This window comes from Electrona antarctica (genome assembly GCF_951216825.1).
Source record: "Electrona antarctica genome assembly, chromosome: 3".
Taxonomy (NCBI): Eukaryota; Metazoa; Chordata; class Actinopteri; order Myctophiformes; family Myctophidae; genus Electrona; species Electrona antarctica.
The window spans coordinates 37,322,959-37,340,109 of NC_136808.1; the positions used below are offsets into that span (position 1 = coordinate 37,322,959).

The 17,151-nt window shown below is 42.9% G+C and overlaps 1 protein-coding gene across 1 annotated transcript; it reads left to right on the forward strand.

Annotated features, from left to right (window-relative positions):
* Positions 1-8,153: 8,153 nt before the first annotated feature.
* LOC306919769 (extracellular calcium-sensing receptor-like) lies at positions 8,154-12,787 on the forward strand (the record flags this gene model as incomplete). The annotated part of the gene is made up of 7 exons (XM_079496320.1): positions 8,154-8,204; positions 9,833-10,102; positions 10,435-10,543; positions 10,936-11,156; positions 11,317-11,550; positions 11,646-11,769; positions 11,874-12,787. 7 exons carry the CDS (start codon positions 8,154-8,156, stop codon positions 12,785-12,787), a joined length of 1,923 nt encoding a protein of 640 aa, XP_079352446.1.
* Between the last annotated feature and the right edge of the window lie 4,364 nt (positions 12,788-17,151).

The window sequence follows — 17,151 nt, forward strand, 5'->3', positions numbered from 1 at the left end:
GTACATTCTGTTGAGACGAAACTGTTTCTGCAACTCACAAGAAGAGGAAGATGAGGAAGACAAAGGGGAGAAGGAAGAGAACAGTATCAAGTATGAAAGCATGTGTGTGTCTAGAAAGGCCATCATAACTATGTCCTCCTCTGTCTAACCCTCCCACCATTCTCTAAATCCATTGTCAGTTGTTAAGTTTTATACACAGTGCTGTGCCATCCCCTGTGCCAACTTATGCCAATACGTAATCTTTCACAACCCCCAGAAGCAGAGGCAGGGCGTAACATACATTAGCAATGCCTTCATACAGTATCAAAACTATAGAAGAAGTGCCCCTCGGGGCATAGGTCTCCACTCAGGCTGCGTCCCATCTGCCCTCAAGTCAGCCAGAGTAACACCACTCCTCAAGAAACCAACCCTTGACCCCTCAGATGTCAAGAACTACAGACCGGTATCACTCCTTTCATTTCTGTCTAAAAGCATTGAACGTGTTGTCTCCAACCAGCTCTCTCTCCATCTCTCACAGAACAACCTGCTGGATCCCAACCAGTCCGGATTCAAAAAGGCCCACTCCACAGAAACTGCCCTGCTGGCAGTCACAGAAGCACTACATGCTGCCCAGGCTGCCTAGACCTATCAGCAGCATTTGACACAGTGAACCACCAGCTGCTCTTAGACACCCTAGCGGATCTAGGCATCGGCGGGACGGCACGAAAGTGGTTCTCCTCCTACCTCACCGACCGGACCTACCAGGTCTCCTGGAAAGGTCTGCTATCATCCCCCCGAACCCTCCAAACTGGGGTCCCACAGGGATCTGTACTTGGTCCCCTCCTTTTCTCACTGTACACTAAATCCCTTGGCACTATCATCTCTGCTCACAATATATCCTATCACTGCTATGCCGATGACACACAACTGTTTCTATCCTTCCCCCCTTCTGCCACTCAGGTGGAAGAGCGCATCACTGCATGCCTGGCTGACATCTCACAGTGGATGTCCTCCAACCACCTCAAGCTGAACCCAGACAAGACTGAGCTTCTCTTCTTCCCAGCTAAGTCCTGCCCTATGCGGGAGCTAACTATTTCCGTAGACAACGCCCTGGTAACGTCTGTCCCAACAGCCAGGAACCTTGGTGTTGTCCTGGACAGTCAGCTCTCGTTCAAAACTCACATCACAGCTGTCACTCGATCCTGTAGGTTCACACTCTATAACATACAACGAATTAGACCGCTCCTCACCCAGGAATCAGCCCAGCTCCTAATCCAGACAGCAGTCTTGTCAAAACTTGACTATTGTAACTCCCTCCTCACTGGCCTACCGGCATGTGCACTTAAGCCTCTCCAACTGTTCCAAAATGCCGCAGCTCGCTTGGTCTTCAACCACCCAAAATTTCACATGTCTCCCCCCTGCTCCGCTCCCTGCACTGTCTCTCGGTCGCTGCCCGCACAGAATACAAAACTCTGATGCTGGCATTTAAAGCAACCAAAGGTATGGCTCCCCCGTATCTTGCAAGCATGATTGAACCCTACAAACCCTCCCGCACACTCAGATCAGCCAACGCAGGGAAGCTGGAAGTACCCTCACTAAAAACGCTCCCTTCTGGCCCCAAAACTGTGGAATGCACTTCCCGTTGCAATCAGACTTAGATAGCATTTGAAACAGACTTATAGCATGTCATGTAGACAGCACAATAATTGCATTGTATGTAGGCAATCGGGATGGAATAAATATGGGAAAGCGGACAGTTGCGTGTTGATCTCATTACTATGGAAATAGTGTATACCGATTTGCGTAATGTATGGATAAAAGATGTAGGCCTACGAGTAATGTACAGAAATGTGTCACCAAAATCGAAGATTGGCTGTAACACATAACAAATGTGTGAAACTTATATGCAGGTTTTTTAAGGGAAAGATGTATTATTATGGATATAAATAAGTAAAGACAGTGATTCTCTGGCAAATAGATGGACATTATACTTGAACACATAGACAAACCTGTACCTTGACATGAACACTCGCTATATGGAATGGAAAAGTAATTAAACCCATCTTTTTCTTTTTTCTTGTTAAAATTGTTAAATACAATGCACAATACTTAGTATTGATAACATTTATGATTTACATTCCAAAACGATTCGATACCGATTATTTTCCATTTCAAAACGATACGATACACATATATATATATATATATATATATATATATATATAATATATAATAATAATATATATATTATTAGGGGTGTAACAATATATTTGTTTATTTGTTTTTAGGTTTTTTTCTCCAAAAAGAGAAATAAACCTTCCAAGGAAGGGACTGCACACTCATGGACAACTTACTGCATCATCAACTTATTTATTAGTACACGCGTTTCGCCGTGAGCTTCGTCAGGTGCTGAAGCTCACGACCTCTGACCTCTGAAAATGGGCGCTAAAGCAATCGTTTGAAATATAAAACTTTGAACTGGCATATGGAATATTTTACATTGGGTATAGTTTAGTGATGGTGTGACAAAATCTATGTTTATTGTTCTATGATTTATTGAGTGGTGTAAACCACTCCTACAACTGGCTTTGTTGTGCAGAAAAAATGAGCATGGTTGCTATGTTCACCCTGTTCACCCGGGTGTGATTTCCTACAACTGGCTTTGTTAGTGCAGAAAAAATGAGCATGGTTGCTATGTTCACCCTGTTCACCCGGGTGTGATTTCATTACGTCAGACATGATTTCATTACGTCAAACAGGCTATACCTTACACCACTCAGTTCACACGGGTGTGATTTTTTTTTAATATGAATCAACAATAAATGATTTTGGCATATTTTCATATAAACATTACATCATTCTACTCTACATGATGTCACATCATTATAATGGGTATAATGTGAACGTACATGTTGACAATATCGTCAAATAAACAATTGAATCAGAAGAGTAGATTAACGAGGCATTGGCCCATGTAATATTTAATTGGTGTTATTGTATGGCTTCAACCTGTTTCAAGGCTATTAAATGGCCTCCAAGGCCTGGATTAATTAATCAAAAATAACAGCACTGCTTGGAGCTACCTGGCAGATGACATAACCCAGCTAAGGGACTGTCATGTGGGACACAACTGGTGTGTTGAAGATGCCTTTAGGCTTCATTCTTGTTTTCCTTCACACCTTAGAGAAATAAGCAAACCAAGTCTATGAAAACAATCCCAAACGAAGCAACTAGCATTGGATTACACCTATGCATTGGATATCCGATCCACAAGCTCACCGTTAAGCTGTGAGCTCGTAGATCTGTTATTAAAAATAAATAAATAAATATTGGGAAAAAGGTAAAACGTTTTTTTGAATATTAGCTATGGGTTCCTGACACCAAATATTTTCAGATGGGGTTCTGTGGACAATACATTTGGGTTTGAAATGAAAATGTTTGACCACTGGTTTAAATTACTAACATAGAAACAAGAGACTTTTTGGGGCGGAAGATTTGGGGTTCCATTTCCGTCACCGCTAAACCCCTTATCCCTAAACTTATTTGCCTTTTTTTTTTTTTTTTTTTTTTTTTTTTTACTATTTTGCAAAATATTTTTGAATAGTTCAACTAGCCAATGTACATTGACACGTTGTGAGCTTGTAGACTGGCCATTTAACTATTCAAAAATATTTAGCAAAATAGTAAAAAAAAAAGGCAAAGACGTTTAGGGATAAGGGGTTTAGCGGTGACGAAAATGGAACCCTATAGGCTTTTAATTGAGTTCTGTTTATAATTGGGCTTACAATATGTTCATATAAGAGAAATTAAACTGGTTTGGTTTGGTTTTGCAATGCCCTAATGCTTATATATTGTTTTACATTGAAATCCTAATTTTGGAGGTCTAATATGGATGTCTTAATCCAATTTTATGACCTTCAGTACAGCTTTCATGACCGGATAGGTCGTTATACTTTGGTTGCTCAAGCAACCGCTTACGGCAGTGATTTTCACCAGATTTTGACCCAGGGATCAACATCCTGACTATAGCAACCTGGGGACCACCACTATAGAGCGTCGCAGTCCCGCCTCCTACCCTGGACCAGGAAATGAAACCCAATGCATTATTCTCATAGACATTGAGTATGTCAATTAAGTATTTATTTAAAGACGGTTACGCCGAGGACAAAGCCAACTCGAGTCGTGACAACTCATGACAACACAAACAATATTTTGGACCAAACAAATAATTAGAAAGAAGAAAAAAACGGAAGGTTACAACACTTTCTTTGTTGTTTTTCTTCTTTGTAATTATTTGTTTTGTCCAAAATATTGTTTGTGTTGTCATGAGTTGTCACGACTCGAGTTGGCTTTGTCCGCGGCGTAACCGTCTTTAAATAAATACTTTAAGAAATGTCTATGAGAATAATGCATTGGGTTTCATTTCCTGGTCCAGGGTAGGAGGCGGGACTGCGACGCTCTATAGGCCTGTCTCACAGCCATTCCCCGCCCCTTTTCCACACCCCCTTTCCAGACCTAGTGGTGTGACGTCACTCCATAGACATTACATGTTAAAAGACCTACATTCAGAAGCCATAAACCGCTTTTTCTGAAGGTAAACTTTTTTGTTTTAGCGGTCTTAACATCTTGTTTTCTTCATAATAATATTGGTCTTTTACATTTTAACATTTGGAAACGGCCTTAAATGGTGCAGAGAAAGCAGGTAGGGATGTAGCTCTGGTCCATAGCCTTACTCATGGACCAGAGCTACATCCATACCTGCTTTCTCTGCACCATTTAAGGCCGTTTCCAAATAGAATAAAGTTTACCTTCAGAAAAAGCGTTGTTTATGGCTTCTGAATGTAGGTCTTTTATCATGTAATGTCTATGGAGTGACGTCACGTCATCACCACTAGGTCTGGAAAGGGGTCGTGGAAAGGCTGTGAGACAGGCCTATAGAGCGTCGCAGTCCCGCCCCCTTTCATGACGACGCCAGGCCCAGGAAATAGTTCTTAATGCATTTTTCCCATAGACATTTCAAAACGTATTTTTTTAAAGACCTTATAAGCGTCGTACAAAGCCAACTCTTGTCGTGACAAATCATGACAACAAACACAATATTTTGGACCAAACAAATAATTACAAAGAAGAAAAACAACAAAAAAAGTGCCGTTTTCTTCTTCTTTCTAATTATTTGTTCAGCCCGAAAAATTGTGTTTGTTGTCATGATTTGTCACGACAAAAGTTGGCTTTGTCCGCGGCGTAAACGTCTTTAAATAAATACTTTCTGAAAAGTCTGAGGAAAATGAACAGGGATTTCTTTTCCAGGTCTCTCGAGGGGGCGGGACTGCGACGCTCATGGGGTGGGTCCATCATAGACCCACCCCACACAAAATGTTTGGGAGGTTCATGCAACATTCCATTGTTATTTTGATCAACTTGTGCCTGTTATATCTCCTACCAGGTAGGACAGATAACAGGCAAATGATCAAAATAACAATTATTCTACATTCTCTAATTGTTTAGACTTCTTGTAAATTAAGTAATGCAGATGTTTAACAATAATGTAACTCTTGATAGCGTAAAATGAAACCAAATAGACCCTTACGGTTACGGGTCCATTTGGTTTCATTATACATTCAGAGTTAAATATCTATAAAGGTATATTTGGTTAACAACTCTCAAGGACCACTGGTGGTCCCCGGACCACTGGGGAAACCCAGACCTTTTGTTGTCAGATTGTCTTCTGATTGGCCGGGCCTAAAAACCTGCCCTCTTCTGATTGGCCGGGCCCAAAAACCTGCCCTCTTCTGATTGGCCAGGTCCTAAACCTGCCCTGTTCTGATTGGCCGGCCCCAAAAACCTGCCCTCTTCTGATTGGCTGGGCCCTAAACCTGCCCTCTTCTGATTGGCCGGGCCCAAACACCTGCCGTCTGCTTATTGGCTGGGCCCAACAACCTGCCCTCTTCTGATTGGCCGAGCCCTAAACCTGCCCGCTTCTGACTGGCCGGGCCCAAAAACCTGCCCTCTTCTGATTGGCGGGGCCCTAAACCTGCCCTATTCTGATTGGCCAGGCCCAAAAACCTGCCCTCTTCTGATTGGTCGGGCCCAAAAACCTGCCCTCTTTTGATTGGCCGGGCCCTAAACCTGTCCTCTTCTGATTGGCCGGGCCCAAAAACCTGCCCTTTTCTGATTGGCGGGGCCCTAAACCTGCCCTATTCTGATTGGCCGGGCCAAAAAACCTGCCCTCTTCTGATTGGCCGGGCCCAAAAACCTGCCCTCTTCTGATTGGCCCGGTCCTAAACCTGCCCTGTTCTGATTGGCCGGCCCCAAAAACCTGCCCTCTTCTGATTGGCTGGGCCCTAAACCTGCCCTCTTCTGATTGGCCGGGCCCAAACACCTGCCGTCTGCTTATTGGCTGGGCCCAACAACCTGCCCTCTTCTGATTGGCCGAGCCCTAAACCTCCCCGCTTCTGATTGGCCGGGCCCAAAAACCTGCCCTCTTTTGATTGGCCGGGCCCTAAACCTGCCCTCTTCTGATTGGCCGGGCCCAAAAACCTGCCCTCTTCTGATTGGCGGGGCCCTAAACCTGCCCTATTCTGATTGGCCGGGCCCAAAAACCTGCCCTCTTCTGATTGGCCGGGCCCAAAAACCTGCCCTCTTTTGATTGGCGGGGCCCTAAACCTGCCCTCTTCTGATTGGCCGGGCCCAAAAACCTGCCCTTTTCTGATTGGCGGGGCCCTAAACCTGCCCTATTCTGATTGGCCGGGCCAAAAAAACTGCCCTCTTCTGATTGGCCGGGCCAAAAAACCTGCCCTCTTCTGATTGGCGGGGCCCTAAACCTGCCCTATTCTGATTGGCCGGGCCCTAAACCTGCCCTCTTCTGATTGGCCGGGCCCAAAAACCTGCCCTCTTCTGATTGGCGGGGCCCTAAACCTGCCCTATTCTGATTGGCCGGGCCAAAAAACCTGCCCTCTTCTGATTGGTCGGGCCCAAAAACCTGCCCTCTTCTGATTGGCCGGGCCCAAAAACCTGCCCTCTTCTAATTAGCCGGGCCCAAAAACATTTAATGTGAGCTACTTTTATACTTTTATAATTTTCTTATTGGTTACTTTTACTTAAGTAACTTTCAAGTAGAATATTTTAGTACTTTTTCCAGCAGTGCATAAGTCCTGCCTCTACTTCTGTCTCTGCTCAGAAGGGTGGTGTGAAAGATTAGGGTGTCCAAACCTTTTTCAAAGGGGGCCGTATTAGAAAATATTAAAACACCCAAGGGCCAACTACATAATGTACCTTCAGATTTAAATTATTCTATTTAACTAATAACTAATCATCCTCAATATTTAATATCAATGGTCTTTTGTCAGGTGTGTGCTGTGAACAAAAAGTGTATCTCAGCCTTTCTCCATGCAGCCTTAATTATGTCACATTACCAAATGTAACCAAGCAAGCAAGGTAAAAAAAAAAGAAAGCAAAAAAAGAGAAATACAAGGAACAAAGGAACACTGACAAATTATACTCTGGGAAATGCCCATGTTAAAAACTTGAACGTAAAAATGTCCCATACTGTTGGTGTTGGGCCGTTCATAATACAATTCAGGTATGAAGCTGCGGGCCGGATGAAATTCGCCCCAGGGCCGCATTTGGCCCGCGGGCCGCACTTTGGACACAGCTGAGTCGTAGTGCAAGGTGGCACAGAGGATGACACAGCACAGTGTATATAACGTAACAACTGGACTTAGGGAAGGGGGGAGAGTGTTAGACTACAGAAGGAGGAGGATGGCTTCTCTAGACATACACCTGCTTTCATACTTGCACTTGCCCATGATATTGTTCTCTTCCTTATGTCCTTTGTCTTCCTCATCGTCCTCTTCTTGTGATTTACAGGCATCGTTTAATCTCAACAGAATTTACAAGCCTGGGGACTTGGTTCTGGGTGCCGTGTTTGATGTCCACCTCTCCACTGTCTTCCCTGATCTGTCTTTCACCTCCGAGCAACAAGACCCCATTTGCTATGAGTGAGTATCACACATACATTAACGAGCAAGAGAACAGGGACAATAATTATTTTGATGTAAAGAGGATTAGTTGGTGTTGTATATATCTACAAAGATAAATACCGGTATGCAAGTTTACGGGGACATTTTGTGTGTTAGTTTAGCTTCTACATTGACGAGTTCAGATGGGCCCAGATCATGGCTTTTGCCGTTACAGAGATCAACAGCAACCCCAGCCTGCTACCCAATGTGACTCTGGGGTATATTCTTTATGATACCTGTTTCACGCTTGGAGTTTCATTCCGTGCAGCATTGTCGTTGATCAGTGGGAGAGAGAAGAGGATTCAACTGGATGAGAGCTGTGCTGGCTCTCCCCCAGTGCTGGGAATTGTGGGTGATCCTTCCTCATCGATGTCTATTGCCATATCTAGTGTGTTAGGTTTGTACAGAGTACCCCTGGTAAGTATCTTACTCAAATCCCCTTTTTACCATCACCAAATATAAAATTGTTGCTGTCAGGCAGAAACCTCTTAATGTCCATATTTTACCTTTTAGTTATTTATTGTTGTGTTGTTTTTTCAACGCCCCTACTTGATCATACCACAGTGTCACACAAAGTATGAGCTGTCCACCAACCAAACCTCCATCTAGCCTATGTGTGTTCAAATGGAACAAATGGCTGATATTTGGTAGGCTGCATTTGCATGTGACAGTCTCTGTGAGCTCTCGACCTTTGTTAGATGTAACAAATCATGAATGCAGTGTGCAATTTCCTAACTCCTCTCGCATGGTTTGCTTGCAGGGGTGTCAACACAAGAAAAATAAAATAAAGTTGTATATTACTCAACAGATGTTTTTCTTTTTCAGATAAGTTCACATGCCATGTGCTCCTGCCTGAGTGACCGGAATGAGTTCCCTTCCTTCTTTAGAACAATCATAAGTAATACCATCCAGGTGAATCAATACCCTTCCTTCTTTAGAATCGTAATACCATTTAGGTGAACCAGGTGAAGTAGTGCATGTTCCACACACACACTTGCCAATTTCCTCCCTCTATAGTGAGTGTAATTGGTATTGTGTGGTATGTCTGATTTGCTTGTGTGTATTACTTCTGCTGGTCTCTGTTGATGGCATCAAAATATAACCATAGTAATCATTATCATTAGATAATCATTAGACATTTTCATTGTGGGAATATGTGTAAGAGATTTATTGATTTAGACAGACAGACAGACAGACAGACAGACAGACAGACAGACAGACAGACAGACAGACAGACAGACACTTCAACCCTAATCCTTATTCTGAGGGGAACATTGCAGAAAATAGTCGATCTACAAGCACACAACGCCTCACAGCGTGAGCCAGACGTTTACTGTAGAGGGTACTAAGTATCGAGGGTTTTTCACCTTGCAAATAGGCTAAGAGACCTTTTGGTTTTACCGTTTGTGGCAAAAGCTTGTAAATATCTAAGAACCACACAGAAGAAAACCCTTTGTGGTAAAAGTGCTCAAGCCTCCTTTCTTGTTCCTGCCTTGATCTCCTTACACACACAAAATGTATGTATGTAATATGTATGTATGTAGCCTATGTACGCACGCACGCACATAGGTAGATAGGTAGGTACTAGGTACGCAGGCAGGCAGGCAGGCAGGCAGGCAGGCAGGCAGGCAGGTGGGCATGCGTACGTATGTACAGGTACAGTATTTAAGCATAGTAGGCCATACATGGCCTACTTGTGTGCAAGGTGCAAGTTGGCATCTCGACAGAGAGCATTTCTATAGTTTTTATACCTGCAAAGCTGTGATGTGACAATAAATGTAATTCTGATTCTGATCTAGTTTAAGCACTTATCCCTCCATTCTGTATCCAATCAGGTGCGAGCTATGCTCCAGATCATGAGGCGGTTTGGGTGGACCTGGGTAGGACTGTTGTTTATGGATGATGCCTATGGCCGCGACGCAGGCCAGATCTTCCAGTCTGAGCTGGCCCTGTCTGGTTGGGGTTGCCTGGCCTATGTGGAGGTTCTGCCCTGGAACAATGACCCAGCTGAACTGCAGAGGATCGTCTCTGTGATGAAGGCATCCACAGCTCGTGTTGTCGTTTGTATTGAATATGGGATCCGTCTGATTAGACTCATGGACGAGGTTTGATTTAATCGCAAGCATTTTCTTTGTTACTTTTCTTTTTTACACTGCAATGTAATTGTGATTTCAGCAAATTAAATTATCGGTAATTGTGTATTTTAGCCTGGCTTGGCCAAACAAATATCACCACCAAGAGCGTTTTTTTTTTTTTTCTTTTTTTTGATTGCATTTGCCTTGATTAATTTACAGAATATTGTATTATTACTAGTAATAGTAGTAGTAGTAGTAGTAGTAGTAGTAGTAGTAGTAGTAGTGGTAGTGGTAGTGGTAGTGGTAGTAGTAGTAGTAGTAGTAATATAATTATTATGGTTGTTGTTGATCACAATCAACAGGTGATAAGGCAAAAGGTGACAGGTCGGCAGTGGATAGCTGACGTGAGCTTCATAGAACAGCCAAAGCTCCAGACTCCTCGCTACTTGCCCTACCTGAGAGGCACCTTGGGTATCGCAGTACGTCATGGAGAGATACCGGGTCTCAAGGACTTTTTGTTGAAAATACATCCTGACAATGACCTTGACAATGGGAATGAAAACAGCATAGTGAGTCTCTTATTACATTTTAACGTTCAATGTGATCTTTATTGTTACGTAGCCAGTATCGGCAGCTTTCCTGATACTTATCGACACATGTTTCCATTTGGCATATTCTGAAACAATCCAATGTTCGGTGTCTACGATCTATCTATATTTAATGTCAATTTCAATCTGATGTCTGTTTTAAAATATAAGGAAGGAGTAACATTAATATTTCGATTTGGTGTTTCATTTTGTTTCTTAAGGTGAGGCTGTTTTGGGAGAACACATTTCAGTGTAAATTTGCACCCCTTCCGTCAGAGTGGGAGAATGCTGGTGGAAGAGTGTGTACTGGACAAGAGGACCTAGCGACGGCAGAAACTACCTTGTTGAATTTGTCTAACCTACGGTCAGAGTACAATGTGTACAAGGCTGTGTATGTTGTGGCCCATGCCCTCCATGACATGTTGCAGTGTGTGCCAGGAAGAGGGCCTTTCACTGGGCACAGATGTGCCACTTTGCAGACAATACAGCCATGGCAGGTGTGATAACAGTTTACAACAGTTTCTAGTTGGATTTAATTTTGAATAATACAAAAAGATGTAAATAACATTGGTACAAATCATGACAAATTTGACTACTAGGATGAAAATGACAAAATGTTTTTATTCTCTCCATAATTTTGTTCACCACGATTTCTAGCTTGTGCATTACCTGGAAAAAGTCAACTTCACCACCACATTTGGTGATCAAGTATCATTTGATGACAATAGTGATGCCTTACCAATATGTGATATCATGAACTGGGAGTGGTTCCCTGATGGAAGTCCAGTAGTGAAGGTTCAGAATGTAGGTCTTTTCAAGAAGTCAGCCTCCACAGGTGAAGAACTCATCCTTGATGAAGACAAAATCTTCTGGAACTTTGAAACCAAAAAGGTCTCTTTGGCTTTCAAACATAATGAATGTTGAGCTCATGGTGTGACGGGAATTTTGTTTGGACTGAAACTGATCATTGCTACTTTCCTCTGTAGCCACTTCGGTCGGTGTGCAGCGAGAGCTGTTCTCCTGGAACCCGTCTAGCCAGAATGAAAGGTCAACCTGTCTGCTGCTTTGACTGCATTGCTTGTTCTGAGGGAGAAATCAGCAATGAGACTGGTAGGTTTACATTACTATAGCCTACTGTATGTAGCCTATAGTAGGCTATATTTAGGCTGATGCTGTAGGCTACTTTTCTGTCTCTTTAATCTTCTTTTTGTTAGATTCTATGGAGTGCACCAGTTGTCCGGAGGACTTCTGGTCCAATCCGCAGCACGACCACTGTGTCCCTAAGAGTGTGGAGTTCCTCTCCTACCATGAAGGTATTGGTATCTCCTTGACAACCATCTCATTGCTAGGTGCACTTATCTGTGCCATTGTCCTGGGAATCTTCATCTATTATCGAGACACGCCCATGGTACGAGCCAACAACGCAGAACTGAGTTTCCAACTTTTGCTGTCACTCAAACTATGTTTTTTGTGCTCACTTCTATTCATTGGCCGTCCCAGACTCTGGACTTGTCAGCTGAGACATGCAATATTTGGGATCAGCTTTGTGCTGTGTGTCTCGTGTATCCTGGTAAAGACTATGGTGGTGTTGGCTGTGTTCAAGGCCTCCAAGCCTGGGGGTGTGAACATTATGAAGTTTTTCGGTGCTATGCAGCAGCGAGGAACAGTTCTGGCTCTTACTTCAATCCAGGCAATGATCTGCACAGCCTGGCTTGTGTCTGCCTCACCAACTCCTCATAAAAACACACTATACCACAGTGATACGATAGTCTATGAATGTGAAGTGGGGTCAACAATTGGTTTTGCAGTGTTACTAGGTTATATTGGTTTACTGGCACTCCTCAGCTTCGTCCTAGCATTCATGGCACGGAATCTTCCAGACAACTTCAATGAAGCCAAGTTCATCACTTTCAGCATGTTGATCTTCTGTGCTGTGTGGATAGCCTTCATCCCGGCATATATCAGTTCTCCAGGTAAATATGCAGATGTAGTGGAGGTATTTGCTATTTTAGCATCTAGTTTTGGTCTTTTGGTGGCGCTGTTTGGACCAAAGTGTTACATAATGCTTTTGAAACCTGAGAGAAACACTAAGAAGTCCATCATGGGTCGCGGTGCCAACAAGACATAGAAGCAGACATTGGATGATGATACATTTTAGATACTACGGTATATGTGATTGTTGATCATCTTGTTAGCAATAGATTCCGTTTTTAACAGATTAAACTAACTCATGAAAAAACTTGGTGAAATTGATTAGTCTACTTTCCTTTAAGATTATTATTACCACAGGTATACATTCCAGGCACACTCCTTTTTAATGTAGGTTATAGTGGAGGTCATTGTATGCAATCTACAATGTAATGTAGATCAGTGGTTCCCAAACTTTTTCATGTCAAGGACCCCCAAATTGACACTAATTAGCCCGCGCACCCCCATTTGAAGGGCACCCATAAGAGAATATTTTTACGGCTCTAGCAGTGATTATCAATCCATTTAATTTCAAGCACCCCCAGAACCACATGCATTAGTCTACAGACCCCTATTTAATGGCATTTTTATCTCTGGGACCCCCAATTTATTATTGTAAAATCAAATTTCAATTTAACTCTGAGAGTGTACAAATGGACCCGTTGGTTCCATTTGTACACTCTCAGAGTTACAGACCCATAAGGGTCCATTTGGTTCTAAACTATCATCCCTCCATTTAGCTGGGGACCCCCTGGAACTCCCTCAAGGACCCCTGGGGGTCCCCATACCCCACTTTGGGAACCACTTATGTAGATGAGTGGCCAAACGTCTTATGTATACAAATACAATCTGGGAAAATAATCTGAGATACAACCATTACAAAAAAATAAAATAAGCTATTTATTGTCTCCACCAGGCCGAAGGCATGGGGAGAGAGTATGTTTTGCACTCCGTCCGTCCGTCCGTGTGTGTGTGTGTCCGTCCGTCCGTCCTTCCGTCTGTGAACAGCTAATCTCCGGCACCGTTAACCCGGTCGATGACAAATTTTGCACACACACTCCCTGGATGCCAACGATGAACCTCTGCCCCAGAATTTCCAGAACGGCCTGTTATAGCGCCACCAGGAGGCCGCTTTGTGCAAAAGGTTTTTGGACAGTACACCTACCGATTTTGTCCAAACATCACGCAAATTGGTACACAGTCTCTCTAGAGCCATTCAACGAAACGGGTCTTTCAGATTTCTCAGACTCCATCCTGATTGGCTAAGATTGGCTTCCAAAGTTCGCAGGAGTGCTCAGTTTCAAACAAAATGCTGCAAATCATGAACACATCGTGTGATTTCCGTGAAATTGTGCACGCACATTCCCACTAGGCCGAGGAAGAAATGCCACATGAACATTTTCAACTCAGCCTCATGGTGGCGCTATAACTCGCCGAAAAGTGTTTTTACCTCTGACTGCACGGATCTGTGGATAACTTTGTATGCCAACTCCCTAGAGGCCAAGGAAAAACCTTTGCCTGGAATTTTTCACATCTGCTCTTTATAGCGCCACCAGGAGGCCGACATATGTAAAACACATTTTCTAATATTACTCCTTCAGATTTTATCCAAATTTCACGCAAATCGGCACACATGCTCTTCATAGTCATGTGATCAAGACGGGTTTGTTTGATTTCTCATAATCCACCCTCATTGGCTACGATTGGCTTCTAAACTTTTCAGGAGTAGCCAGCTTTGTACCAGTTTTGTACAAATCGCCACAACTACTCAACGCAGCGTCCGATTGTGGTGAAACTGTGCATGCATATTCCCACTAGTCTTTGGAAGAAATGCCACTTGACAGTTTTCAAATCAGCCTTATGGTGGCACTACAACAGGCCAAGCCGCGTCACACACACACAAACACACACACACACACACACACACACACACACACACACACACACACACACACACACACACACACACACACACACACTCCTATCCTCCTGGTGGAGACCTGTGCCCAGAAGGGCACTTTTTCTAGTATTCACATGTTTTCTTCACTTTTTGTCTAATGTGTATACTTTGGACATTGTAGTTGGAGACATTGTTATAAAAAATGTGATGCACACTTCCCTATTTGGAATAATTGTAAGGTGTAGGCCTATAAAACCCTTTTCCCAAGACTTTCTTTTATTAAAATACAAAAAAATAAAAAACTGACTTTGTTCCATACTAGTGAGTAAAATTGCTTTACAGCATTGATGGTCTTTATTAAAGGCGGATGGTTAAACAAAAATGATTAAAGTTAAACGTGTTAAATTACAATAAAGGTACCCCCATCTCTATACAAAACACTGCCATGGTGTATGAAGATATATCGAGATGCAATTTTACAGAAATGTAATCATTTGTTTTGGTTTAATTGCATTTCATTTGCAGCACAGGCTGTTTCTGATGAATCAGTGTGCACTGTGCGGCCAATCATATTCTATTTATTTCCCATGTTATTTCTCCTATATCAGTGTGCACTGCAGCAAGACAAGGTTGACTGATGTCAAAACTTTGTGCAGCAGTAGGCTGTAACAATTAAAAATCACACCTTTGTGAAGTGAGGGGCGCTCTTATCGTATATCATCCCTTCATTGTCAAAGGACAAGGACAAATGTAGCCGATGTTTAGGTAAAAAAAAAAAGTGGATAGGTAAAAAGGTAAAAACGTAAAAAGGTAAAAACGGAAGGAATTTACGTCTACATATGACGTAAATTCTCCAATGGGAATTTAATGTTTGTGTAAGACAAATTGTTCAAAAACATTCCACATTTGTCAATTTTTTCCTATATTTGTTTTGTTGAAAATATCAGATCTACAACCACTGGGCTTGTAGATCTGATAAATAATAACAGATCTATGACGACTCGATGCTGGAAATAGTGCAGTAACAGTTGCTTGTTTTGGGCTTGTTTTCATAGACCTGGTTGCTTATTTCTCCCACAAGATATGGCAACACTGGGAGTAGACCAAATTAATTCATCTCAGAGAGAGTGGATGAGAACATGAAACAAACAGCAGAGGAGAGACGAACAGAGGACGTTTTATAATAGACGTGTGCTGCAGTGCACAAACCTTTCTGTAACTTTGTGTCTGAGATTGTCTTTGCACGACAGTCTGCGTAAAGTTGTGAAAACAGCAGGATCAAAAAAGACTGTTTGCTTTGTGAGATAATGCTACGCTAGCCTCAAGTACAGTCCGTCTATACAAGTGAATAGAAAGTTTAACGTGAACCGAACCAGTTGGTCGCCGTTTGGAGGGACAGTCTGTCCTTTTCAACCTGAAGACACAAAGAGGACAACCCAGATAGAGCTTTGAGCAACCAGGGCTTCACTCAAAGTTCCTCTGGCAACGTGGAATGAGATTGAGAAGGCAGTGAGTGGACTGAAATACCACATTAAAGGTTTGGTTTCTCACATTCATTTTTCATTCCCTTTTCTTTTAGCAGGGGGCGGACTTGTAAGAAATCAGCAATATTTGGCTTTTGGTGACTAGTTTCTGAATTTTGGTGTGGTGTTAGGTATGGGTTTTCAAAAAGCTGTGCAAACGCATTGGGCGCGCCCCCTAGTAGTCTTGGATACGTCCACGATGGAGCTGTCGGGAGCTTAAAATGCCTATGGTTTCAAAATAAGTTTGCAATGTTTTTTGAAAACCTTATGACCATACCTAACAGCATGCCAAAATTCAAAAAGCAGTTACCAAGTGCATAATTGTTATGATTTTTTACGTGACACTGCCGGGAGCTAAAATGCATATAAACTGTGACTGTACAAAATTATAACAATTATGCACTTGGTAACTGCTCTTTGAATTTTGGCATGGTGTTAGTTATGGTCATAAGGTTTTCAAAAAACATCGCAAACTAATTTGGCTCGCCCCCTAGTGGTCGGTTTGCAACTTTGGAATGAAACAGGCATTTTAAGCTTGCGGCAGCCATCGTGAATGCCATCTTGAAAACGATCCCTTTCAAGCAAGGGGCCAGTGAGGCGCTCCACTGGGCCCTAGTGGTAAATGAAATGAAATGAAATCTATATTTACCCAGGGTATCTGGGCTAAGCTCTAAGAACTTGTTTCCAGCCAGGCCCTGCTCATAGAACACATTTCATCGTAGTGGTTGATGCCTTGTTCAAGGGCATTTCAGCGGTGGTAATTTTAACGTGTCGGACGGCTGGTTCGAACTGGGAACCTTCCGGTATCTAGACCGCGCCGCTATCCGTTCGGCCACCGCTGCCACAAAAGGAAGGACAGGCGGACCCGTGCTTTAACACGTAGGACCATCACTCCCTACGTCACCCATACGTCACCCCGGACCTCAAATTTGAGGTCCGGAGGAGGTACTTACGGCAGTCTTCCGGGTGCTTCAAAACGCCACTGAGCAACTTCATCGAAATGAATAGCTTGGGGGCGGGGCTAGTGCTCCAGTTCGGTCTCTATCCTTTATATACTATGCTTTCAAGTTGTTTGTTTTCCGTAAAATGTTAGTATGTTAT